We start from the raw sequence: 26868 nt of genomic DNA on the forward strand, positions 1-26868 counted from the left end.
TGCTGGTGTCTAAGACCCCAGTAGGGTTGCAGCAACTACTCAAAAGGTTCAATCTCTTTTGTGACAACCGGGGGTTGGTTATTGTAGGAGAGTAGGGTCTGCTATCCTATGGTCACCCCAAATGTTTGCTTTTTGCTTCACTCGTTTATGACTTAATGTGACTGTGGGCCTGCTAATCAGACCCACAGCCTGCTGTTCTCCCTCTAAATTAATGTCAATGCACTCTAGGTGCATTACGAATTGGATCTGGTTCACCTTATAGGCCCCTGTAACAGTGTACCCCAGGTACCCAGGGCATAGGTGTATCCAAGGCCTACCAGGGGCTGCAGCATGTATTATGCCACCTCTGGCCTGGCCTCCATATTTGACACAACTGGCTGATCAATCAGCTGGCGTAAGTTGGTGTAACCACCTCTTACTTAGGTATAGTATATCTATATCTAACATATCTGGACACATGTTAACCTATAAGTCACTCCTATGGAAGGCCTCGACAATCCTGGAGGCAGAGTGCTTGGTTTCATGTGAGATGGTGCTCTGGCACGAGCTGAGCCTGTCTGCAGCTGTCGGGAACAACTCCCTTAGCTGTTCTGGGAAATTGCCATACCATATACTCTTAAGTACATTATAATCCTCGCGGTTACTTGCTAACTTTGGTTTGGCTTTATCAAAACATGTCGAGTAAGGTGTCATACGAATTGGAATACTACCCCCTCGCCAATTCTGGCGACTGGGGTAGCATTCCACCCTTCTAGAGGGGCACGACATGTACATAACCTGAACCCCGGTTAAAGTTAAACTCGAGCCTCAGCATCACAAAATGGATGCTGCCACCACAGACACAAGTCTGACCTCCTGCTGCTGGGAGTCCTTCCAGCGAGGGAGACTTGGACAAGGGGTTTCCTGCCTTGGGAGGTGCTAGCACCACCCAAGACAGGATTTTGTGTATTGGGTAGAACAGGGCTGAATAGAATGAGACATGCCTGGGGCACACAAGGTGTCCCTGTGCATAAGCCAGTCCAAACCGCAGCTGGGGCTTTCCAGCCCCAGTCCTGGCGCGGAACTGGACAAAGGAAAGGGGGTGTAACCACTCCCCTTCCTGGTCCCACCCAGAGGAGGGACCTAGCAGGTGATCCGGCCCCCAGATTTGGAATAAGAGTAGGAGCTGTGTCCCAAAACTTCAGATCATCCTGAAATCGACTTGAAACTATGAAGAAAACTGGACTTCGACATTCTGCTGCACAGAAGACTGAAGAGCATCTCCCTTGTGGCCAAGGGGTGACCACCCTGTGAATACAGGCACCATCCAGCAACTCGACGTCTGCTTTGCCGCCGCCTGAGCCCGAGCCCAGAGCCCGACAAGACCTGGATTCCCAGACATCTCAGAGCCCGATCCACAGTCCCTGAAAAGAAGAGACCCGTGGAGGCACCGAGAGATGTGGGACCGGCCATCTTGGAAGATCTACTAGGAGCTGACTGCGCAGCACCCGAGGCACCCTCGACGCTGTGCTTTGGGGTTTGAGAAGCCCCACCACCGAGCAGCCTCTGCACCGAAGATCAGCCCCCCAGCATCTCCACGATCTGCGTGGGGCCCTTTTGCATTTTGCCACTCGACGCGTCATCCCGGTTACTGGCCCGCTGGCTAGTGGCCATCTTGGCGACGAAATACGAAATCAACACCGCTGGTCTGGTTGCTCCAGACTGGCCCTCGCTCCTGTAAAAAGAAGCAGCCCCTCTGACCTTGCTGGTCCGAGTGAGAAGCTGTCGCGCCTTCCTCGCTCGCACTAAGCGGCCGCCATCAGTACAGGCGTGCGCGCTGACTCCGCCCCCTTTTAGGCCACGCCCCCTTGTTTAACTTAAACGCTGAATTTCTAGCGGCAGACAGATAACTCCTGTCCCAGTCCTGAGGCGGAAGCCGGGAGCTTGCGGTACTTCACATTGCTTTTAAAAATTTGTAATTTTCTGTGTGGTGTCACTTACTTGTGCTTTAAACAGACTGCTTATTCATTCGTGCAATCCTCGCTTGCAGCGCACAGCTGATCTTGATAGCTGTCGCGCCTTCCTCGCTCGCACTAAGCGGCCGCCATCAGTTCAGGCGTGCGCGCTGACTCTGCCCCCTTTTAGGTCACACCCCCTTTCCTCCGCTAGAAATGTGCATGCACAGGAAGCGCAGCGGACGAGCGCAGCGGGAGCGCCGTTTGCGCGCCGAAGGCGCGCCTAAGGCAAACCCGTCTGCGCCCGTCCGCGCCAAGACCGTGCCAGGCGCAGGAAACTCTGCCCAAACCTCCACGCACATCAGGTACCCCCCTAGCGAACTCCACCTACTGCGGGGTAATCACTACTGCTCTTGCAAACTGGACTTGTCAAATGTCTCCGGCCCGGCCTGCTGCAAGTACTGCCGCTGGTCCCTCACTATTAACCCAGCCCGCTCCTCCTCCCCCTTACCCCACCCCAAGGACTCCAAACCGCCCTTCAAAGGTGGTTTGATAAACGCCCGATCTATGTGCAAACATAGTCAAGATATACACGACCTCATCCAAGAGTCTGATCTGGACTGTCTTCTGATTACAGAAACCTGGTTAACATAAGACAGCAACCCAGACATAGCCACTGCCCTACCCCAGGGTTATTCCTTTCTTAGACAAGACAGACTGAAAGGTAGAGGCGGAGGCGTTGCAATTATTCTGAAAAATACCTTCACCTGTCATACGTTTAGTTTAGACCCCTTAACTGACACAGAAGGCATGGGTTTCTCTATCAAACTCAGTCAATCCTTCTCCTTCTCAGGTGGTTTGATCTACCGTCCGCCTGGAAATGCTTCCAAATTTCTAGTCTCCCTGAGTGACTCTCTGGGACACTTCCTACTCCGTTACCCTCATTTTACCCTTCTTGGGGATTTTAATCTACACCTCGAGTCCCTATCTGACTCACAAACTAATAGTTTTCTACAGACACTCGAAATCTTCAACAAAGTGTCACTTTGCCTACCCATTCACTAGGTCACACCCTCGACGGTGTTTGTACTAATCTCCCCTCTCTCACCACCCTACCCCCCCTCCCCCAGATATGGACAGATCATAGCCTGATCCCATTCCATATTACTAGTTCACACCCTACCGTCAACAAAACAAATCCTCATCGTGACCACTTTGTCAACTGGAAAACAGTCCAGGAAAACCTTACTCTTAACCCCATCCTTCAATCACATTCCCCCGTTTTATCGGGTAACATTGAAATGGACGCAGACCTCTTCCATAATTGGATTTCACACGAAATCAGATACCGGAACCCTACCAATCGCCCCTGCAGAACTCTAAAAAAACCTAAAAACAACGCCCCTTGGTTCACTCCTGCCTTAGCTACCGCTCACCTACTGTGCAGGAAAGCTGAGCGAAAATGGCGCAGAACATACGACAATGACGACCGTCTCTCCTATATCCAACAAAGGAAAAATTACCTTTCTGGCATCAAATCTGCTAAGAAAACCTTCTACGTCAATGCCATCAAAGAAGCTAGTCAGAAACAAAAAACCTTGTTCTCAATAGTAAAATCGTTTACCCAGCCCAAAGCACTCCAACCCGAAATCCCCCCATCCCAAGATCTCTGCGACAAGATTTCAGACTACTTCGACGAAAAAAATCGCCTCCATCCAAATAAACTTCCCCCCTCCACAAACCCCCCAAGGGCCTCCTATCCCTGACAAATCAGAACCTCCAGTTGTGAGTTTCAAACATTTCACCCCTGTCACTCTGGCTCAAACCAGAGAAGTCATCCTATCTTGTAAGTCCGGTTCCCCCTCTGACCCATGCCCTCCCAAGATCCTCCACCAACTCATTGACGTTGTTAACCCTATCATTAATGACATAGTCAACTCGTCACTCAGCACCGGATCTGTCCCTCGCATATGGAAAAAGGGTATAGTCAAACCGCTCATGAAGAAAGCTAAAAATCCCCGGTTGACCTGACCAATCTCCGCCCGATCACCCTTCTCCCTGCTTTGGGAAAAATAACAGAACAGTTGGTCTACAAAGAACTCAAAATCTACCTGGATGCCCACAACATACTTCACCCCCAACAATCTGGTTTCCGTCCCAAACACTCAACCGAGACTGCTCTGATCGAACTGTCAGATACTATGAAAACGCTGCAAGACCAGAGGAAGAAGGCTATTCTCATACTTCTCGACCTCACAGCAGCGTTCAACACCTTATCCCACTCTATCCTGATCAACAGATTGATGGACATAGGGATTTCAGATACAGCCCTATTATGGATAAAATCATTCCTCAGCTACAGGTTCCAAACTGTCGCTCTTGGCCCTTTTCAGTCCAAGGAAAAAAAGGTCTCCTCCGGAGTACCCCAAGGGTCCATCCTGAGTCCCCTTCTTTTTAATATTTACCTCATCCCACTCCTTTCCCTGATTGAATCATTCGGCATACCTGTAACCTCGTATGCCGATGATACGCAGTTGATTGTACCCCTTGAGGATAACTCAACCAAAGCTGAGCTCAATCTCAAAAACTGTTTAACCGCGGTCTTCCACTGGATGGACACTAACCATCTCAGATGTAACTCTAGCAAAACAGAGATCCTCCCCATCGGAAAGAACACCTCCTTCTGCCCAGCCCTCTGGTGGCCGGACAACTCTGTTGCCCCTCCGCAGACCGTAACAGCCAGAAACCTCGGTGTAATATTCGACTCGGACCTATCATTCGACCAGCACGCCAGGAATGTTGCCGGCAGATGCTTCGGTATAATAAAATCACTCAGAAAGTTCTTCGACTTTCCCCACTTGAGGCCAGAAAAACAGTAACAGTAGCCCTCATAATCTCACGCCTTGATTACTGTAACAGCCTCCTGGCAGGGACAAAAAAGTCCACACAGACCAAACTTCAAAGCGTCCTTCACACGGCTGCCCGACTGGTCCTAAAATTACCCCGTAAATCATCTGTCTCTGCAGCACTAAAATCCCTGCACTGGCTCCCCCTCCATAAAAGAATCCTTTTCAAAATACTTACCATTGCCTTTCGGGCGTTCAACAATACCGGTCCAAAATACCTAACCAGACGCTTCCCCCACTACAAACCAAGTCGTTCCCTCCGTTCTGCCCAAGACAATCTCATGTCTCCCGCCAGGTACAACTTGAAGACTAAAGGTGGAAAAACTTTAAACTCCCTGGCCATCAAAGCCTGGAACAGCATGCCCAAACACTTGAGACAACAGGCCCTTGAGAAACCTTTTAGAAAACCTCCCCGACGACTGGACTAAAGCTGCCATCTAGCCTTCCTTCTGCTAACACGACTAGGCCTTCAGGATTTTCAGCGCCATGATGCTCCCTTCGGAGCGACCGCTGCGCATTAGAAATACCCCCTCAAATATCAAATATCAAATATCATTGTTTCCTGCGTGGCTTGCATTAGCCAAGGCCTGTTCGCTCCAATCAAGAAGCCGACACCGCCATCAGCTAGAGCCTTCGTGGGACAGCTCGTGATCGACTCCTGGACGTCCTCGACCTCTTTGTGTCCACGTGGCTGCAGAGACAATCTTCACTTCTTCACCTGTTTGCACCCGACATCGCCTGGTTCCCTCCTGGTTCCACGGTAGTCACTGGCTAGTGGCTTTGAACATGGTCCCCTCTGCTTTCAGGTCTTCACCTCTTCAGATCCACCCTTGGATCCACCGGAACTCTCCTCGACGACCCGCCTGCAGCATCTTCATCTACAGGCTCCATAGACCAGCGAGACGAAACCCGACACACTTTGAGACATATGCACCCGCTTCCTGTGGGTGAGGTAACCCTGGCACTCCGGTGCTCCTGTGTAGCAATACACCTCTAGTGTCTATGTTCCAAGTTGCTAGGTTCTAGGTCATCCGGAAGGTTCCCTTTTCAGTAACTTTGTACTTTTTACGCACCATTGACTTTGCATTGGTGCATGCGTGTGCTTTAAGCGCTGCACCCGAGTCCCGCGGGCCTTTCCCGACTTCCTCACTGCTAGTCCCGAACAGCTCCAGCGATTCCCAAGGCCCTAGGCCTACTTCCTTTTCGATTAGTGATACTTATACCACTATTTTAGTATATGGTTTGAGTGGCCCCTAGGGCCTATCCATATTGTGCAACTTTTGTATATTTAAACAGTGTTTCGTTTTAACGCATTTGCTTCTGTGCTCATAAAGAGTATAGGGGATACTTGTAGTAAATAAATATATATATATTTTCAATATATATCTGTGTGGTGTCCTTTCATTTGGTATTCAAGGGGATTGTATATGGTAAAACAGCTTGCTTCACATGCCTTTACAGAGTTTAGCCTAAGACTGCTTTGTCCACTCTACCTCTAGGATAGCTGGTCTATAAGGTTGACTTACAACCAATCATCATAAGGGTTGCTTGGCATGGTACAAGGTGATCACTAGAACTAGTGAGCATCATATACCAGGCCAACTTCTCACAGTTATTAACACCCTAAAAAACAAATTCATGGCCTTCAACCCCATAGGTCTTACAAAAGCAACCCTCTACTAGGTGGGATACCTCTGGAAAGGGTGGGCAGCTTAGACTATCTTTGTGTCCGACTCTCTGACAAACTGTCATGGAAGCTGCACTTAGCAAAGATGTTGACGGGGCACAAACAAGTAGTGGGAGGGAACATTGTTTCTCACACAGCAGACTGGTAGCCCCAGCCCTCCAGGTGTATGCTAATGTGGTTAGTACAGCACTTTATGAAGCAGAGCTATGGGGTTTTGATAAGGCACATGCTGATCTTAGCACAAGTTTATCAGGGACCTGGTGATGTTGTCCCAAAATGTCCCGCTCACCCTTCTAATGCTTGACATGGGCAGGCGATCATTTGGTGACAGAGCAAGGTTGCGCCTGCTGCTCTTTTTGACTCGCTTTAGGTGGACCCCTGAGCTCCTCCCCTATGCTGAAGCCCACACTGAGGTGATACGAATAGACACTGGCTGTAAAATAGGCTGGATCTCCAACGTCAGGAAAATTATGGCAGCTCTGGGGATTCAAGCATATTGGGATAGGCAGGAACTACCAAGGAAAGAAGAGCTCAAACGTCTTTATTGGGAATGGGTGGATCACCAAGAAACCTGCAAACTGAATCTGGGTAGAATAACAGCAGAATTGTATGTACAGAAACAGACTAGACACCTAGAGCCCTTCGTAGATATTCTTTAGGCCCCACAGGACAGGCTGTTATACATCCACTACAGGTTCGGCACACTTCCTGTCTGCGAGACAACAGCAAAATGGCATTCACGTGATCAAACACCAAAGGACTGCCCATGCTGCAGAGCCCAGACATAAAGTGTTGTTCATGTTCTATTTTCTTGCACGGCATATAACATCCAGAGGGCCAAGTGGCTAAAACCATTGTGCCGGCAACTGGGTACACAGGACTATCACGCTGCCGCTCCGCATCCTTAGGTCTGACCCTTCTTTGCGTGTTGTGTGGCAAAGTTCTGTAGTCATGCGTGGCTCATCAGACGGAAGTTCTTAGCAGGAATAGCACAGCACTCTGCAAAACTACATTGATACATAACCGCTGAAGGGGTCAAAGGCGGTTTATTTTACTTTTAAAACCACATGCCACGCATGTGCACTTTCTGTTCTTATTTTTAACCTTATGTGCTGCTATCTTAAGGAGGGTTGGAACATCTTACTAGGTCTGCCGGGAGCTGCAACCTGAGCCTACCCAAGAAGAATTGCCATGCTGTTCCTACCTCTCTATTTTTACTGTATCTCATGTATGTTTTTACTGATATGATGTGTATTAACTTCTGCTGATCCCGGTAACTGCACTTTACACCAAGGGCACAGCAGTGTACCCGGATGGATCACTTGCATATATTTTTTTTAGTATGCTGCTGTTTGATATGCTTATTTTGTATTTCTCTCATAAATTTATTTTTGCTTTTCACACTAGATGTTGAAATAAAGCTTTTATAAACTAACAAACAATGTTCATGAGGGCCACCTTGGTTTGTTTCTAGCTACACATTGAATTTGTGAGTCCTTTTGGCGGCCAAGAATGGACATTGAAATTGATGAGGTGGTGGAAAATTGTTATGTGTGTAAATCAGCTGACAAAAGCCTCCCCTCATGCCGCTTAAGTGCCCAGCAGGTACGTGGGTTAAGTTAGGGACTGATATCATGGACCTTATGAATTCCCGTTGGGTGGTGCCAAATATGTTCTGGTCCCGGTGGATTACTGTTCAAAATGGCTTGAACTCAAGATGATTAAGGAGCCAAGTACAGGTGCAGTTGTGGAATTTCTTTGAGACATTTTCTTGAGGGCAGGTTTTCCTGAATTTCCTCTTTCTGATAATGGCACTCAATTTATTAGCAAATAACTTCATGTTTTTATTGAGTCATGTGTTGTTAGACACCTTAGAAGCTCACTGTATCACCCATAAACAAATGGTATTATGGAGAGAATGAATCAGGTGATTGGTGAGTGCATCAGAAGGGCAAAAGTTCGCAATCACGATGTGAAGTCTGTGCGTAGCATTTTAGAGTTTTTACAGAACTAGCCCACAATCATCTACAAATGTTTATCCCTTTGAAATACTGAGGAGCAGAAAAGCCAACACAAGTTTTCAAATTGCATGGATGGCTATAGGGCTCAAAAGTGAGTCAGATGGGAGCAGTTGATGTGCTTAGTAAAGAAGAATGTTGAACTTGCTCAGGAGAAACAGAAATGATGGTATGACCAGGAAATAGTGTTAAACTTGTCAGAGTAAAGGTAGGGGACATAGTTTGCATCAAAACTACTGTTCATGTTCAAAAAGGGAGAAGTAAGTTCAGTGATCCAGTGAGAGTTGAAAATATCTGTTGAAATGCTGTTAAACTCTATGGAGGGCCCTGGTGGAATCTTGCAAACGTTGTTAAGGTGGGGAGTGAGTGTGAGATTTTCTCAAAGTGGATGTGCCACTTGCTGATAAAATCAACAACCATCAGGGTCTCAGATTTGATTTGGCTGGTAAACACCCTAGGGGTACACGGGGCGGTGATTAGGCAGGTCAACACCCAAGGGATGCTCAAGGTGGTGATCAGGATGGTGAACACCCAAGGGATGCTCAAGGTGTTTCGGAACGAGACTCCCAGAGTCCTTTGTTACATAAAAGTTCAAAAAGCATCGTTAGACCTAGCAGGTTTCCTACCTGAATACAACCTGAGTTTTTATTACTTAAGTCTTCTGGTAGTATTGATAGTAGTTTTATTATTATTTGTTTTGTGTCATTGTATGGTCCTCTTTGTCTTCCCTGCTTTTGTGTCTAGGTGATCTGTATTGGTGTGGGTATTATTTGGAGAATGGGAGAAGTGTTATGCCTTACTGTTTAGCTATGGTAATGAAATCTAGTGTACTCAAGATTCCTTTAGTTAGAATGTAATGGTGCAGGGTTGAGAATGTCATGATGCTATAGTTTGACAGTTTAACTGGTGCTGGAAGAGGAGCTTGTGTGTGTTTGTCCTCTGTTCCCATGGAGCTCTGTAATGACAAATAAACTCACTTGCTTCATTCTGATGTCTCAAGCGACTTAATAAATCCAGCACTGAATTTTGCATTTGAAAATATGTGACTGACTTCTGTTTACTGCTTGATAGTTAAGTCTCACCAGTGTTATATAAGTTTACATAAGGTGGGTTTTTTCCTTCTTCACAGTACAGTGAGTCAACCCACCTCCAACATTCTTGGAATCTCCAGGTAAACAACCCGTAAAATGGAAAAATTGGTACGATGCATTTCAAACTTACCTAGGAGCCATTGGGGCATCCAGATTCAAACCCAAGAGATAAAAACCGTTACATTGGGTTTGAAGGTGGACCTATTTTCAAAAACACTTACCCAGTGTTGAGCAGGTACGGGCAAGCAAAGTTAGGGGTGCTAAGGATAACAAAAACTCTAATGAGGTTTTCAAGTCGAGCAGAAATTTCTTTAATCAAACCATTTTTTGTTTAAGGTGATAATTCGGCTCATGTCAAAGGTGGATGAGTGTGTTTTGCCAAGAATGTGACTTGTGGAAATTGTAATAAAACTGGCCATTTGCTAAGGTTTGTCAGGGACAGAAGAAACAAACTGATAAGGTAATCAACATGATTATGGATGGTTCAGATGAGTTATCTGATAACTGTTTTAAAAAAAGAGGATCTCAAGGACATGCTCTTAGTCATCAGGGAGGATGATGTGACTAGTGACCTTGCTGATTGGGTTGACCTTAAATTAAGGTGTGAGCTGAGGATAAGACATTAAAACTCTTTGCTGATTATGGGGCAAGAAAAAACATGATCTACAACTTATTTGATGAGCTATAGCCTGGTAGGGTGCCCGAGCTCGCTGACTGTCACTGTGTCTTAAGAGAGGAGGGAAATCAAGTTGTCTGGGTTTTTTCAAGATATCATGGTATTTACCAGTAGGAATATTTTTGCCAAGATATATGTGGCACTCAAGGGACTATGTATACTAGGTTGGTCTCATCACGGTTTTTTCCACATGGTGTGAACACCTGTTACTAAGGACCAAGTAACTGTTGTTGCTGATAGGCTCATGAAGGAGGTAAACAACAAATTTCCCTCCATTGTTTCTGAAGATCTAGGTATTATGGGGTTTCAACATAGAATTATAGTCAAGGGAGGAACCATTTCAGCGTACCATTCTCCACTGCAGAAGATTTAGAGAGGGAGTTAATTGGATTGTGTAATAAGGGCATCATTGAGCATATAGAACCTTCACTGTGGTTATCACCCTGGTTGTGGCACACAAACGTAATAGTGACTTAAGGATTTGTGTTAACCTTAGAAGCCTTAACAAATATGTTTGGATACATTCTCATCTACCTCAAACCATTTCTGTTTTATTGGCTTCATTTACTGGTGAAAAATGGTCCAGGAAGTTAGATTTCGGTTTCGTAGATCAGGTGATTTTGAAAACAGAGTCCAGACACTAAACTGCATTTGTTTCACATATTGATATGTTTCAGTATTGCAGAATGCTGTTTGGATTGGCCTCTGTGGTGCCGTTTGTTTAAAGGACTATGTATGAATTGTTTAAAGGTAGGAAGGGTGCAACAGCTTTCAAAGACAATATTGATATTTGCAGTCTCAAAGGAGGAACATGATGTAATTCTGAATCAAGTGCTCATTGTATCATCCAGGAAAAGGAAGTGGTACTAAAAATAGGGAAATGTGAATCGTTGAAATCCAAAGTTGAGTATATGGGTCATGTAGTCTAGGGCGATGGGACAGAACCAAGACCTGGTTTACTGAGGGCTATTATTGCTGCTATTGCATCAAGTGAAAAGGTTGGTCCTAAATCAGTCATGGATTGTGTTAATTCTATGCATGCTTTGTTCCGGATTGTGCATAATCCACTTAATTTTGTGTTTAATAAATTCACCTTTTGTTTGGAAATATGTCTTTTGAATGGATCTAAAAACAGTTCGCGAATTCCAAAGATGTACACCTTCTTTTACCCCAAATTGGCGTGCTGCATTACTGTTGATGCAATCAATTATTGCCTTGGAGCTGAACTCACACGGTGTGATGGTAGTGTTGAGAACACAATAGGTTATACTTACAGAGTGTTCAGAGATGCGGAGGCTTACTTCTCCATTAGTGAGAAAGAGTTTCTGGCTTGTTGGTGGGCAGTACAAAAATGTAAACTGCAAGTATGAAGTACACAATTCACTGTTAAAATTGATCACCAGCCTCTGGTGACCATTTTAAGTGGAGAAAAAATTAATGATCAGATTCCACGTATTGAGCCCTCGTGATGCAACTCTAATTACACATGCTATTTTCTCTTTGTATCATTTTTCTAGATTCTGTTATCAGGCCATTTATGCGAGAATCTATAACAAGGCATTTTTTATGCTTAATTTCCATGATCTTGTGCACGATTGTGTCGCAACATTGAAACTTTTAAGGTACTTATCCAATAAGAAGTATCCATTTGTTTCTCGTTTTTCATTGTTGCACTCTAAACAGCTTAGTCTCCTTGATCGAATTTTACAAGTCTTTAGTGCTCACTTATATCAATGTGAGTTATAGTTTCTACATTTGGGTGTCCAACTGTATTGCCCCCTTACAGTGCAACTCTAATTATACACGCTATTTTCTCTTTGTATAATTTTTCCAGATTCGGTCATCAGGCTATTTGGCGAGAGTCTAGAACAAGGCACTTTTTATGCTTTATTTCCATGATCTTGTGAACGATTCTGTTGCAACATTGAAACGTTTAAGGTACTTACTCAATAAGAAGTATCCATTTGTTTCTCGTTTTTCATTGTTGCACCCTAAACAGTTTAGTCTCTTTGATCGAACTTTACAAGCCTTAAGTGCTCACAATGAATTTGCACTTGTCAAGTCTGTGACATTACTGCTGATTTATAATAAAGTACACTTATGATGTGGATATTTGATTTGAAACAATTAATTAGAGCGTATTCAAATTTAACCTTTGAATTTTCGTTTAGAAGTATCTAATTACATACTTTAGTATTACCTGTGACAAGCAATAATTATTCATGACGAACAAAAATTATTAAAATGAATTTCTGAATTATATCTAATCCTTTTTATCAGATAAGGAGAACGTGAATAATAACTCCCCTTCTGAGCTATCCCTGCCATATTCGACATCACGAATTAGACAGCAATTCATAACGGAATATTGAAATTAGAACAAAAGTAAATCTTAAAATTCCAGTAAGTAAATATCTTAATCCTTTGATGGTTACCGAATATATCGTTTGTTTTCATTATTGGTTTATATTGGATTTTTTCTTTTCTTTTATATTTTAGATAAATTGACCTGCAAATCTTTATCGTTTTTTTGTTGAATTACCGTGAATGTCTTTTAAGTAAGTATCCTGTCAAACTGTGATTTGCCCCTATACTTCAAATAGGGACACTATTCAGGCTAAAAATAAAAATGGTAGCAACCTGGTCCTGTGCCTATGTAAGCAAAATTGGTTACAGATCTAGATGAGCACTATGGTAAACCATATATATAGACTTGATTTGTTTATAAGTCTTTCTTGTCCATTGTTGGGAGACTATCTTGTAGGTCTGTCAAAATATGAGTTTTGTCGATATGTTGTAACAATTGATTTAATAGAATATGCTTTCTTTAATAGATAATATTAATGTTATTTTGTGATACATTGAATGTAATATTATTTTAATAAAGGTATCTCACCATATACTTTTTTCCTCAGGTAATTAGTGGCTATTCCTGAAGAAGGCGCTGGTTCGCCGAAACGCGCGTTGACTATTATTGTGCCACATTTTCCCGTTTTTGTTTCACATTTTATTTATGCTTGTGATTTTTTTTTATTGAACTGTTTCTTATAATATTATGTTTGATTTGTTTCATATTGTATGTTGATACAATTTTTTAAATGATGTATGTACAACAAAAAGTGTTTTGTAAGAACTATTAAAAATCCTGATAATAATGACAGATTTTTTGATGTGTTAATTCTCCCATTTATCATAGTGTAGACAAGAGGATACAATTGCCTAGGTGTGTTTCTTCTCATAAACAGATTCCACGTATAACCAGATTTGCAATGCAGTTGCTTCAGTATCATTTTGATATAATCTACATTAGTTGCTAAGTAAGTTAGAACTACATGATTTCTTGTCTAGATTTGCATCACTAGATGGGCCTGTTGAGGATGTTGATGAGACTTGTGAAGAAAGTTGTTTGATTCCCTCGCTTGATTTGGAAACAATGTGTGCAATTTCAGAGACTGAGCTGAGATCAGATATTCTTACTGAAGAAAAGTTCCAGCAAGTAATGGAGTGTGTGACGAGTAGGTGGCCGGCAAAATTTTTTTATTGAGTTCATGTCAACCGTATTGGAAAATCAATACTGTATTATCAGTGGAAGATGGTTTACTGGTGCATGATGAGAAGTTAGACCCTCCTGCTGGAATAAGGCATAGGATAAATGAGGTTGCACATGACGCATATTTATGAAGTACTTTCACCAAACGTCGTATTAGACAAACTTTCTGGTGGCCATCTATGGAGAGAGAAGTTGTGTGTTAGTGTATGATTTGTGCCTATGCTGAAAAGAATCTTATTGTGATGATTACCCCCTTTACAGCATAATCAAAGTCCGTCCAAGGCATGGGAGAAGATTGATATTGATGTAGTTGGAACCTTCAATGCATATCCTGGTCAGTCACATTTTGCCTTAGTTCTGGGTGATTTTTATTGTAAATGGCCAGAAGTTAAATTTGTTTCAGCGATTTTGATGCTAAAGTGGTGCACACATTTCTAAAAGATGTGTTTCTTCATGAAGTTGTTCCTCAGTTTTTAGCATTTGATAATGGTGCTCAATTTGTGAATGAGGTGGTTAAGGAGTTTTTGAGATCCAGGATGCCACATGTCTTCCTGGAACACACCACAAAGTGTAAAACTGATTGTTTTAAGCTCAGATTGGAGGTACTTAGTCTGCCTCAGAAATGGAGGGTTTGTGCACGTCAATGTCTTTCTTAGAAAGATCTATAAGCTTCTTTAAAGTAAGATAAATTGTGTTTGTTCTCTTTGTAATAGTGATGCTGATACACTGACTAAAAACGTTTGCCTTTGCTTCGACTACCATTCTCTAATAAGCCATTCTATTCCATTTTAATTTGTAGCTTTTGAAAGCTGAAGGAGTTATCCTTCATTTCCTTTAAAAACTTTAAAGGTCATGAAGGGATCTTTTTTCAATAAGTATTCACAGAGTGCCAGATTGGCTTAATTTCATTATACTGCAGTAGGAATAGGGAGATTTGATAAAGAGACATCTAGATTAGGTTTGGAGGAAGCACGTTTATATTTCAATCCAATCATCTCTTGGAGATCATCCAACTTCAGGGTCTGTAAGGGCGTGGCCCAAGATGGCTTTCTCAATAGTTGGGCAATACGTTTAGGCTGCATATTTAAGAGCTTAAATTGGATAACATGGTGATCAGATAAATGAACAGTTATTAGTCACGAATTGTCGTACAGCAGGGTTTTGCAATAAGGATGTAGCGAAAGCTACCTTTGCTGTGCATTGATTTTCCAACAAGTTGTTTAACGGCATGATGGTTTCAGAGTTAATTTAAATTGTGAGTGGTTGGCCAGGTCCTTCTGAGCTCCTTTCAGAGATCACTATCAGACAAGAACATATTGTTATTAGTCAGAGGTTACCTTGTCATGTGTTCCAGGCATATGTCAAAGAATCTGATCACCCACGAGTAGCAAATAACCTGGAGTTTAAACCCTTGCAAGTGAACATCCACATGTAGTTAATGACAAATAACAAAAGAATTGTCTTCTCAAAATAAGTTATACATAGAACCCACACTGCTTGTGCGATCTCCGAAGAGAGTTGAAGAGGTATAAGAGATGCAAAGAAGTTGCTGACAATTACTCTAGTAAGTCACATGTAGGGAAATCCATACAGATGAGATGATCAGAACAAACATCACCTAGTGACTTAACAGAACGTTGCAGTGGAGAAATACTCAGAACCAAAACCTGTTAAGTCCACCTAAAAGAGAGATGCAGAGATGTATATAGGCAGCTGAGAACTTCCGAGAGTTCATTTTGAGGGAAATGAGAGTTAGTTCACAATCTGAAATCTGACTGATTGCTTTCCTGAAAAATTTGGTCTTCAGATGTTTCCTGAATCTCAGGAAATGTAATTCAAGAGTGGTTATCAAGTTTGCGCCAGAGCTGTATCGTTTACTTTATCTGTTTTCAGCGGACTGGCGGTGTTACTGGGAAATAACTGCTCGACCTCTGCTTTGTTACAAGCCTGCAGTGGGAGACTCAGGGCCTTGGCTATACCAACACAGTGATGTGATTATAGGAGAGTAGGACTTTCCTGAGCAATATTTAACTTGGATACTTTATAACAATGGTGTTAGGAAAGCTAGTTTGCGCAGGACAATAGGCATCTGCCCATTTAACGTACACGTGAATAGAGGTAGAATAATGCGTAGGCAATTGGTGGAAGGATGGTAACCAAGCTTGGGCTAAGCACTACGCTACGCTCCCGTAGTTTACGCTACTTTGCACACTCACAAATTCCATGTAGCACAGTGCAAACACGCATAGCGTAGCAGTCATTTTTTGCTTGCTCGCGGTCCTCAACATCAAGTTGGCGACCGTGAGCGAGCAAAATGACATCCCGGCGAGACTTTTTCCTTGTTCGCGATCAGCAACAACAAGTTGCCGATCGCGAGCATGGAAAATAAACCTCGTGGCAAGATTCTCAATGCGGGGGGGGGTCAGGTTTCTCATTGAGAGTAGTCGCGTATGCTCACAACGAGAAACTACCATTCCGTGTTGAGAAAGCTGCCATTTGAGAAGAAATCTACTCGAGCGGCAGAAAACAACCGCTTGCACTGTGCAAGATGCGATTTGCACTGATTGCACAGTGCAGACAAGCATCCGGCACTGTGCAATCAGTGCGAACACCATTTTGCACAGTGCACGACGCAGTTCGCGTACAGCGAAGCGCACTTCGCATAGCTAAGCGTAGCGCTACTACGTGAACTACGCCCAGGGTTAATGGTAACTACATGTTCTCTTCAGTTATCAAGAAAATAACTTGTCTTAAACAGTTTCAAAGTCTGACAGAATTGGTGTTCTATTATAGTTTTTGCTACTGTGCGCAGTGAGAACAAATCCAAAGGGCAGCGGCATACATTCATATGTGGTCAGTGAATTAGAAGGGAACTGGTTAATATTTTTTAGTAAAATACTGTAAGACTGACAATGGAACATGTACATGAAATAAAAGATAATTAGCATAGTTGCACTTAATCACCAGAGAAAACACACTAACTGGGTGAAACATGTACATCTACAATATTTAAAAGAAAACAATTTCCAAACTGCACTGTACCTTTCACCAGAGACCCATAATGAAAGTTTGCCATGCATGTTCTTCTTGCCTTCCAGATTGTGAACATATGTAAATGTCAAAAGCTGCCACTTGTCTGGGAGAAACAGATCTCCTGGTGATGTAGCCTGTGCCAGCAAGCAAACATTTACATCATCGTTGGAATCAATGCACATTCTACAAAATAATGAAACAAAATAAGGAACATTCATCTTCAACTTATCTTGCAGATGTTTACATATTGTACATAGTTACAAAATATTCAGTAAGAGGTTTCAGAGGCACTAAACTTGTGAAACAACTATTTAAACCTCTCTTTACTTTCACCTGAGCATATTAACTTTTTTTTATCCTAGACATTGTGACAACTTTAGTCTTTCCGTTCGAAATAAAGGGCATTTTACACATTTCCAAGGCCTCTCGATCCCCTGATCCTCTACAGCCTTTGAGTGTGCTCCATTTCCACCTCTTGGTCTGCCTGGATTTTTATCTATTCATTTTAATCCCTAATTATCCCTTTTTTAGCTGATATGATGTAATCCATACATTGTGCAGTTTGGTGGTACATTAGTATAATTCGTAGATATTAATCTAGTTCATGCATTGCTGGTTGTTATGAGCAGAAGGAATACATTGGAGGAGGAATAAAATGGAGGAGGAAAGTAAAGAGAGTGAGTTGGAATAGGAGGAGGTATGGAGGTTGGGGGAATGAACATGTGACTATGCTGGTTGTATATAGCTTGGCTTGAGTGTGTCTGGTTCAGTGACAGTGGGTGTGCACAGGCGCTGTCTGCTTAAGCGAATTGTCTAGTTGTATTTGTATGAAAACGCAAAAGGCATAGTGAGAGCTGGGGTGGTTTCTGTCTTAAGCTAGTTTACAATTCTGCATGTATAAATGCGATTTGCTCCATAATTTGCATGAGGATTTGAAGTAAAATGTTTATTTTACACAGTGTTGTCTGAACTTCTGCGAAAACATATCTATGTCCACCATATGTGATAGGAGATATTATTGTAACGTTTCCTAGCTCGATTCCTATTATTGTTAGTAGATCTAAAAATAAGGATATCCTGTTCTTTAGTGTCTGGTGAAGGTGTTATGATCCATGAACCTAGAGTTACCATGATGTGGTTTAGAGAGATTTTTGTGGGGACGATGTAATTAATGATATTTTCTATTTCTGCACAGAAAGTTTAATCATTATACAGACACACAGAATAATAGAATTGCATGTGCTCAATGGCGGGTGTTGATTTAGTACAGTTACAGCATTTGTCTGACTCTAGCAGGCCTATTTTGGATAATCACAGCTGCCCAGAAATGATCTGTGTAATGTCAATAGTTTACATTGATTAGTGCATGTGATATTTGAACTTTGGTGGAGAGCCTCCATATAATCAGACCATGCTTTTCCTGTGGAGATTTGCATGTTTAAGGTGCAACAGGAATCAATTCATTTCCTTTGGATACTGGAAATGATTTTTTATTGCAGTTATTGCAATTTAGGATTCTGCAGACTTTTGCAGTTGAATGTTTTGTTAGGTAAGCTTCATTAGCGTATTTCTGAGGTATGATATGTGTTTTTTAAATCAATTTAGTTAAGGTTTGAGTTTCAGGAAATTTTAGAACTCCATAGTTTGTAGATTGTGAGAAAGTTGCTGGTCTGCAAAGATTCACAGATTATTTAGGAAGACAAAATCTTTATATATCAGGAGATCTCTAGGTGTTCGCAGCAGACCCCATACCTTAGTATACACTGATGAAAGTTTTACATCTCAGGTGCTGTCACAATCTTTTCCCTGGAAAGGTCCCTCTCCAAGTGTGTGTTACCTATCTGTGCATACCTATATGACAAACGTACATGTTCCCAAACAACACCTGCATTTGCATGTTTTGTCTAGGTGCTAGGGCCTGGCCAGGCTAGAACAACAAGGGGCATTGTTGATCGACCTTGTTTACATGTTCAGACTAAATCCCAGGAAAGAACAGAATTCAAAAACAACAGCGTGTTCTGTGTGAAAGTACAGTGTGGCACGAAGCAAAATGTGTCTGTAAAGTAACGTGTGCAAAGCAGAGGGTAGTCTGCAACCTGCTCATGCTAACAAACGGAACAAGCATTTACAATGCAATGGTTTCGCCTTTTGAAAAGTTTGAGCTATTGGCATTGTAAATGACAAAATTTGTATTTATGTGTTGGTTTTGAAAACAGATAAATAAATGGCATTGTCATTTACAATGCCAATAGTTTAATCTCTGGCAAATGCCACACAAAAACACACAGACCCCCCCCCCCCACACACACAGACCCACACACACACACAGACCCACATACAGAGAGAGCCACACACAGAGAGAGCCACACACAGAGAGAGCCACACACAGACACACAGCCACACACACACACACAGCCACACACCCACCCAGAGCCACACACACCCACCCACCCAGAGCCACACACACCCACCCAAAGCCACACACACACACTCAGGGGAGCAAGCACAGCGAGGGGGCAGGGAAGCAAGCACAGCGAGGTGGCAGGGGAGCAAGCACAGCCAGGTGGCAGGGGAGCAAGCACAGCCAGGTGGCAGGGGAGCAAGCACAGCCAGGTGGCAGGGGAGCAAGCACAGCCAGGGGGCAGGGGAGCAAGCACAGCCAAGGGGCAGGGGAGCAAGCACAGCCAGGGGGCAGGGGAGCAAGCACAGCCAGGGGGCAGGGAAGCAAGCACAGCCAGGGGGCAGGGAAGCAAGCACAGCCAGGGGACAGGAAAGCAAGCATAGCAAGGGGGCAGGGAAGCAAGCACAGCAAGGGGGCAGGGAAGCAAGCACAGCAAGGGGGCAGGGAAGCAAGCACAGCGAGGTGGCAGGGGAGCAAGCACAGCCAGGTGGCAGGGGAGCAAGCACAGCCAGGGGGCAGGGAAGCAAGCACAGCCAGGGGGCAGAGAAGCAAGCACAGCCAGGGGGCAGAGAAGCAAGCACAGCCAGGGGGCAGGGAAGCAAGCACAGCCAGGGGGGCAGGGAAGCAAGCACAGCCAGGGGGCAGGGAAGCAAGCACAGCCATGTTTCCAGTGCTTGGCTATTCTGAACAAACGATTGGTATCCGGCCTGCCACTCAAACGAAAACAACTCCCAGAATACCTTCTATGAGCATTGGTACCCAGGAACCTGCACTAGCCTAACTGACAGGGTGAGTGTGTCTCAAACGCTGTGGGGTTAGGGTTAGTTAAGACGTGTGGAGTAGGCCCTTTTTAAAGCACCCACCCCTCAGACAATATCCAAAAATGTGTGAGATAATCAGTGTTTACCTGTTCATTCACAAATGCACTTTCTGGAGCTAAATCCAGCAAATACTGTTCCTATGAGTCAGCACTCAGAATGTACCCTCGCAAATAGTGTTTGAGCCCACACATGTTAAACTTAGGTGTGAGATATGGTTTGTGAATGAAGCCATAGAACTCCCACGCTCTACAAGTGACTAGTCTCCAACAAACAGAATCCTAGAAATAGCAGAGAGGCACAACTCATAGGCACAGCAATAAAACTCTTTAAAACATGGGTGGGAAACGGAATAGCAGGAAATGTGGCACAAAAACTGCAGACCTATCATTTCACTTTTAGTCCTGACCCATTATTAGCAGGTGAGGTGTGTCTGCAGGAAGGAAACAACTTGCCAGCTCTGTAATACAGATAAACCCTAAACAGAAAGCAAAGAGAACAGCACCATTGGGGAGGGTGCAAAGCCAAAACACACACAACAAAGAGAACGTCAAGACACAGCAACAACCAGTACAAGAAACACCAACATGTAAAGCAAAACAAACAACTGTAAAAGCAGTAATATTAAAAACATGCTGGAAACAAGACAAACAACAGACACGAAAAAAGCAATATAAAGAGTACACGCCAACTGCATATAAAATAAGATAGAATAAAAGGCAAAATAATTTCAACAAAAAGAACAAGACATGCAAAAAAGAGACAACACATAAAATATGACACGCAAAAGAAGTAAAGCGCCAACCAACTGTAAAATGAGGCTGCTCTTACAATGAGTGCCCACCTGAAGTGATGGGAGGTCGATGGAAGATGCTTATGTAAGAGTCTAGAGAAAACCCGAGACTGAAGCAATGCACAGTTTGACAGGCACTAAGGCCTGTTTTTGTAAACAAAAGTATTATTCCCACAATTGATCAGAAAAAGTTTCTTTTTACTCAGAAGTGTTTCAAAAATTATATCCAATTAAAGACAATGTAATATTCAGGTCAATTCAAATGTTGGTACATATCAAAAAACTCATCAACGTCTCTGTTTTTGAAAAATACATTTCACTTTTTAGTATATGAAACATTCATCCACAACCCAATGCATTTCGGGTTCATTCAGAACCCTTCATCAGGGGAAATCATATATATAAACATCCACATTTTGTAAGGTTTAAACTCATCGGAGCCAGTCAGAAAGCGTATCTACAACAAAAAAGATTATAATAACTTCAGTTACAATTCAGGTAAATTATAAAGGTCAATGATAATGAACATGAGCATAGTATACAGTGATATTCAGTTGTACTAAATACTGCTGTGGGTTTTCCAACGACAGATACCAAAAAGAAAGTGAATAGAAATGCCTAAGTCAAATGTGCCTCCACCGTGAAAACAAAGGAAACGAAAACAGACAGAATGCCCTCGAATACTGAAGTGAATAAGTCCCCAAAAGTGAGTGTCTAAATCTACTTGGTGCCACGCAGGTGTAGTCTATATAATCTAAATAAATGCAAGCGAAATACCTTATGACGTCCTAGAAAGACCTAAGGTCTGTTGCTTGAAATTCAATTTACAGCACTTCTTCCTGTTGAAATTAACGAAGTACTGTTGTATGACCGTCCTTATCGAATCAATGAAAGTAGCACTGTTAAACGGCTGTAATAACGGAATCAATGCTCACACCACTGCCTCAGTTTAGATCCAAGGTGAAGTCAGAAAACTCGATACACGTAATCACCCCCTTCGTTTGTCATAGGAATATCTGAAACCAACATGATACCCATAGGTGAATATAGTGGTGTATCATGAATCCTGAAGCGATTCTAAGTAAAAAGTAGAAGTCCCCCTACCTTTTTGTGTAGAAGTATGCTGCTCGAAAAAGTCTAACTGCTCCTCGTCTGTATTCGAAGCGAGTAGTCGGTTTCAAAACATAATCTAGCCAGGGAGATGGCGCACCGCCCTGTTCTAAACCAACAACATCAACAAAGGACTAAAACCTCACCAATCCAAGATGGCGCTTCCCCTCAACCCGTGAAGGCGATAAATGTCGGGGTATTGTAGGAAAAAGAGTTGAAAGGCGAAAAATAAAAATAATAAATGAAAATAAATGTGAGTGTAAGATTAATAAGGAAATAAAAAATAAAAATAAAAAATAAAAAGTGCAAAATAGAATGAAGTGGAATGTCGTTATGAAATATGTAAAATAGCCCTCACATTCTCGAATCACTGAACGTAACACTTATAGAACACACAAAAGTTCATAGTGGTCATTGAGACCCCCTGGGATTACGGTCCCTAACTTAAGGATCCACTGTGTCTCTTTACGTGACAGTGTAGTGTTGATGTCAATGCCTGTGTGTGGTGTAATGCACTCAAGAATGGTGAATCTCAGCTGCGGAATGGTATGTCATGCATTAATCCAATGCGCTGCAAGTGCAGAATTCATGTTTTTGTTGCGTATACGGCTCTTGTGCTCCACTATCCGTGTTTTTATTTTTCTACTCGTCCTGCCCACGTAAGTCAGTCCACAAGGGCACTTGATTGCATATATAACATTCTCAGTGGTGCAGTCAGAGGTATGTCTTAAAGAAATTGTTTTGCCAGTTTGGGGGATGTCGAAATTCCTTCCCAGTGATTACATTCCCACATTGGCCACAATTGTGGCACTTCCTCATCCCCTTCCATTCTCTCAATGTGTCTTTCCTCAGTGTTTTCCACAGTTCTCGAAGATTCTGAGCCAGAGTGTGGGCGAATAGGGGTATTCCCGTGATGATTCCGTGAAAATCTGGTTCATTTTCAATTAGTTCCCATCTCTTACAGATGATCCTTTTAATTTTTGGAGCTTGGGTAGAGTATTTCAAAACAAACACCTCCTTTTTCGCACTAGGTTTGTTTTGTTTTTGTAAGAGATCTTCTCTTTTTTTATTAGACACTGTCCTTCTTGCTTCACTCAAAGTGGAGTCTGGGTAACCTCTGGATCTATACCTCTTCACCTGATCATTCATCAATTGTTCACAGTCCACCTTCAGTGATGTTATTCTTTTGATTCTCATAAGCTGCGAAACAGGTAAATGTTTTTTCAGAGATAAGGGATGGGCACTTGAGAAGTGGAGTGCACTATTCACATCGGTGGGTTTTTTGTAAACTCTAGTCACCAATCCTGTTTCAGTTTTCAAAATTTCAATGTCCAGAAAATGTATCTTGTTTTCATTGATATCATGCGTAAACTGTATACGACTGTTGAAGGAATTCAATTCTTCTAGATATTTTTCCAGTGTCGAGCGTGGGCCCTTCCAAATCACCAAAATGTCGTCGATATATCGAATGAACATAATGGCATTTTGTTGCCACTCGGGATGGTGGAGTATGTGTTTCTCTTCAAAGTATGCCATAAACGTATTTGCATACGCAGGTGCCCCCGGAAAACCCATGGAGGTTCCTGTTCTTTGTGTGTAAACTGTCACGTAAAGAGACACAGTGGATCCTTAAGTTAGGGACCGTAATCCCAGGGGGTCTCAATGACCACTATAAACTTTTGTGTTTTCTATAAGTGTTACCTTCAGTGATTCGAGAATGTGAGGGGCATTTTACATATTTCATAACGACATTCCACTTCATTCTATTTTGCACTTTTTATTTTTTATTTTTATTTTTTATTTCCTTATTAATCTTACACTCACATTTATTTTCATTTATTGTTTTTATTTTTCGCCTTTCGACTCTTTTCCTACAATACCCCGACATTTATCGCCTTCACGGGCTGAGGGGAAGCGCTATCTTGGATTGGTTAGGTTTGAGTCCTTTGTTGATGTTGTTGGTGTAGAACAGGGCGGTGCGCCGTCTCCCTGGCTAGATTATGTTTTGAAACCGGCTACTCGCTTCGAGTACAGACGAGGAGCAGTTAGACTTTTTCGAGCAGCATACTTTTACACAAAAAGGTAGGGGGACTTCTACTTTTTACTTAGAAACGCTTCAGGATTCATGATACACCACTATATTCACCTATGGGTATCATGTTGGTTTCAGATATTCCTATGACAAACGAAGGGGGTGATTACGTGTATCGAGTTTTCTGACTTCACCTTGGATCTAAACTGAGGCAGTGGTGTGAGTATTGATTCCGTTATTACAGCCGTTTAACAGTGCTACTTTCATTGATTCGATAAGGACGGTCATACAACAGTACTTCGTTAATTTCAACAGGAAGAAGTGCAATAAATTGAATTTCAAGCAACAGACCGTAGGTCTTTCTAGGACGTCATAAGGTATTTCGCTTGCATTTATTTAGATTATATAGACTACACCTGCGTGGCACCAAGTAGATTTAGACACTCACTTTTGGGGACTTATTCACTTCAGTATTCGAGGGCATTCTGTCTGTTTTCGTTTCCTTTGTTTTCACGGTGGAGGCACATTTGACTTAGGCATTTCTATTCACTTTCTTTTTGGTATCTCTGTCGTTTTGCGGTATGGAAAACCCACAGCAGCATTTAGTACAACTGAATATCACTGTATACTATGCTCATGTTCATTATCATTATGACCTTTATAATTTACCTGAATTGTAACTGAAGTTATTACATTCTTTTTTGTTGTAGATTCGCTTTGTGACTGGCTCCGAGGATTTTAAACCTTAAAATATGTGGATGTTTATATATATGATTTCCCCTCATTAAGGGTTCTGAATGAACCCGAAATGCATTGGGTTGTGGATGAATGTTTAATATACTAAAAAGTTAAATGTATTTTTCAAAAACAAAGACATTGATGAGTTTTTTGATATGTACCAACATTTGAATTGACTTGAATATTACATCGTCTTTAATTGGATATAATTTTTGAAACACTTCTGAGTAAAAAGAAACTTTTTCTGATCAATTGTGGGAATAATACTTTTGTTTACAAAAAATAGGCCTTAGTGCCTGTCAAGCTGTGCATTGCTTCAGTCTCGGGTTTTCTCTGGACTCTTACATAAGCATCTTCCCCGGGGGATAGGTACCTTCTCCCACAGCACTGCACGCAGACATTTGATTACACTTGTGTAAATTTATTTTATAATTTTGAGAATGAGGTGTGAGGACCCACCCACATTAATACAGGTCGATGGAAGAGCCATCTCCTCACACTACATACACTCTATTGAACAGCCTTACTGTGAGGACCTCGAGTGGGAATAAAATAAGTACAATAGGGTGCGTCCACGTACGTAATAGCACCGTTCCCACTCAAGTAACGCAATGACCAGCATGAAGCAGTGTGACATCACCACGGCAGATCAAAGAGCACCAAAACCTTCTCGGTACAAACACGTCACTGGGTCACACTGGTGTAGCGGCTCTACTGCGAAGGTGAGGGGTGAGAAGTGTTCGCCAGGCGAAACCTAAAAATAAACAAATCGTCCACAAGCGTCACCACTCTCTCTTACTTTAATCCTTCCTTTGAGTCTCACGAAATCTGTACTTTTAAAATAATGCAAGGTGTCCCCTGTATCAAGAGACGTCCTACCTGCACAGGACTATCTATCCCTCAATGGTGCATGAGGTAGTACGCTCCAACCTCAGGATTCTGGCTTGAAATGACTGGACTGTACATGTTGGTGGCAAGTGATAAAAGCTAATGCAGATACAGGGACAGGCATTCATTGATGGGAGTAAATTTAAACCACTAACAGCAGAATAAAAAAGTAATCACTGCCATCACTAATTGAGTCAAGGCATTATTTCCACTTATTCAACCTTTAACGTCAATAAGGGGACTTGGCGATTTTATATAACATTATTAAACCCACATTCAGCATGTTCATGGGACTTTGCTTCTTCGGGTTAATAACCAAGCCCTAGTTATTACAGGTGGTGTAAGACGCCATTTATCAGGAATTCTGTCATTGCCAGCTGAATTACTCCAATGCGGAAGACGTACCTCAAAAGAAACAAGCATTTGCAATGCAATAAGTCTTGCATTCACACGATTTTGAGCTATTGGCATTGTAAATGACAATGCCTTCTATTTATGTTTTGGGTTTTAAAACAAATACAAGGCATTGTTATTTACTATACTGATAGCTTAACAAAATGCAAGGAATCTCACCAGCTATAACAGAAAGTGCACTTTAAATATATTAGGTCAAAGAGCAAACACCCCGACTGGCGCAGATGAAAGCACCTCAAAATACTGAAAGCGGACAGCAACTTCACCTGAAAGCAGACATCATCTCGACCCTACCTTTTCTCGATTGTTGTGCATATTTTTGGGGAAAGGAAAGCACCCTGCCCAACTGAAGGAGGCAGCGCCGCTTGCGAGGTAGACTGAGTGGTCACATATAGTATGTTCCCTGCTAACACTTGGCCGGGCATTTTTAAAATGATTTACAGACATGTGGAGCTCAGTTGGGGTAGGCGCAGAGCGGTACAATTCCCAGCTCTGTCTGCTTGGGGCACGTGTGAGCGCCTGCACCAGACATCTGTGAGAGCCTCACATAGGCAAAAAGCCAGTTGAGAGTTTGCACTCCAAAAGGGCAGCAAAGGGGCTCCTGTGTGAGGAATACAAAAGTTCTGATGACAACAGAGGCAAAAACAGACAGCTCTACACTACACGGTGTGTGAAACAAAAAAAACAAATCAACATCTGGCTCTACAGTGCAGAGGTGCTGCGCCTCACTAGGCAAAGACTTCATTTTGCTTAACCTTCTGAGCATGAACCACATCAGT

General features: G+C 42.6%; 1 protein-coding gene across 3 annotated transcripts in view; it reads right to left on the reverse strand.

Moving 5' to 3' along the window:
- The window catches only part of LYST (lysosomal trafficking regulator), a 4348576-nt gene that overhangs the window by 3277124 nt on the left and 1044584 nt on the right, over positions 1 to 26868 (reverse strand). For all 3 annotated transcript variants that reach the window (XM_086927077.1, XM_086927076.1, XM_086927078.1), the window contains one exon: positions 16905 to 17078. In XM_086927077.1, the coding sequence (XP_086783203.1) occupies positions 16905 to 17078 (174 nt within the window). The remainder of the gene's footprint in view (positions 1 to 16904; positions 17079 to 26868) is intronic.

Source organism: Lissotriton vulgaris, chromosome 6 (genome assembly GCF_964263255.1).
Source record: "Lissotriton vulgaris chromosome 6, aLisVul1.2, whole genome shotgun sequence".
In the NCBI taxonomy this organism is placed as follows: domain Eukaryota; kingdom Metazoa; phylum Chordata; class Amphibia; order Caudata; family Salamandridae; genus Lissotriton; species Lissotriton vulgaris.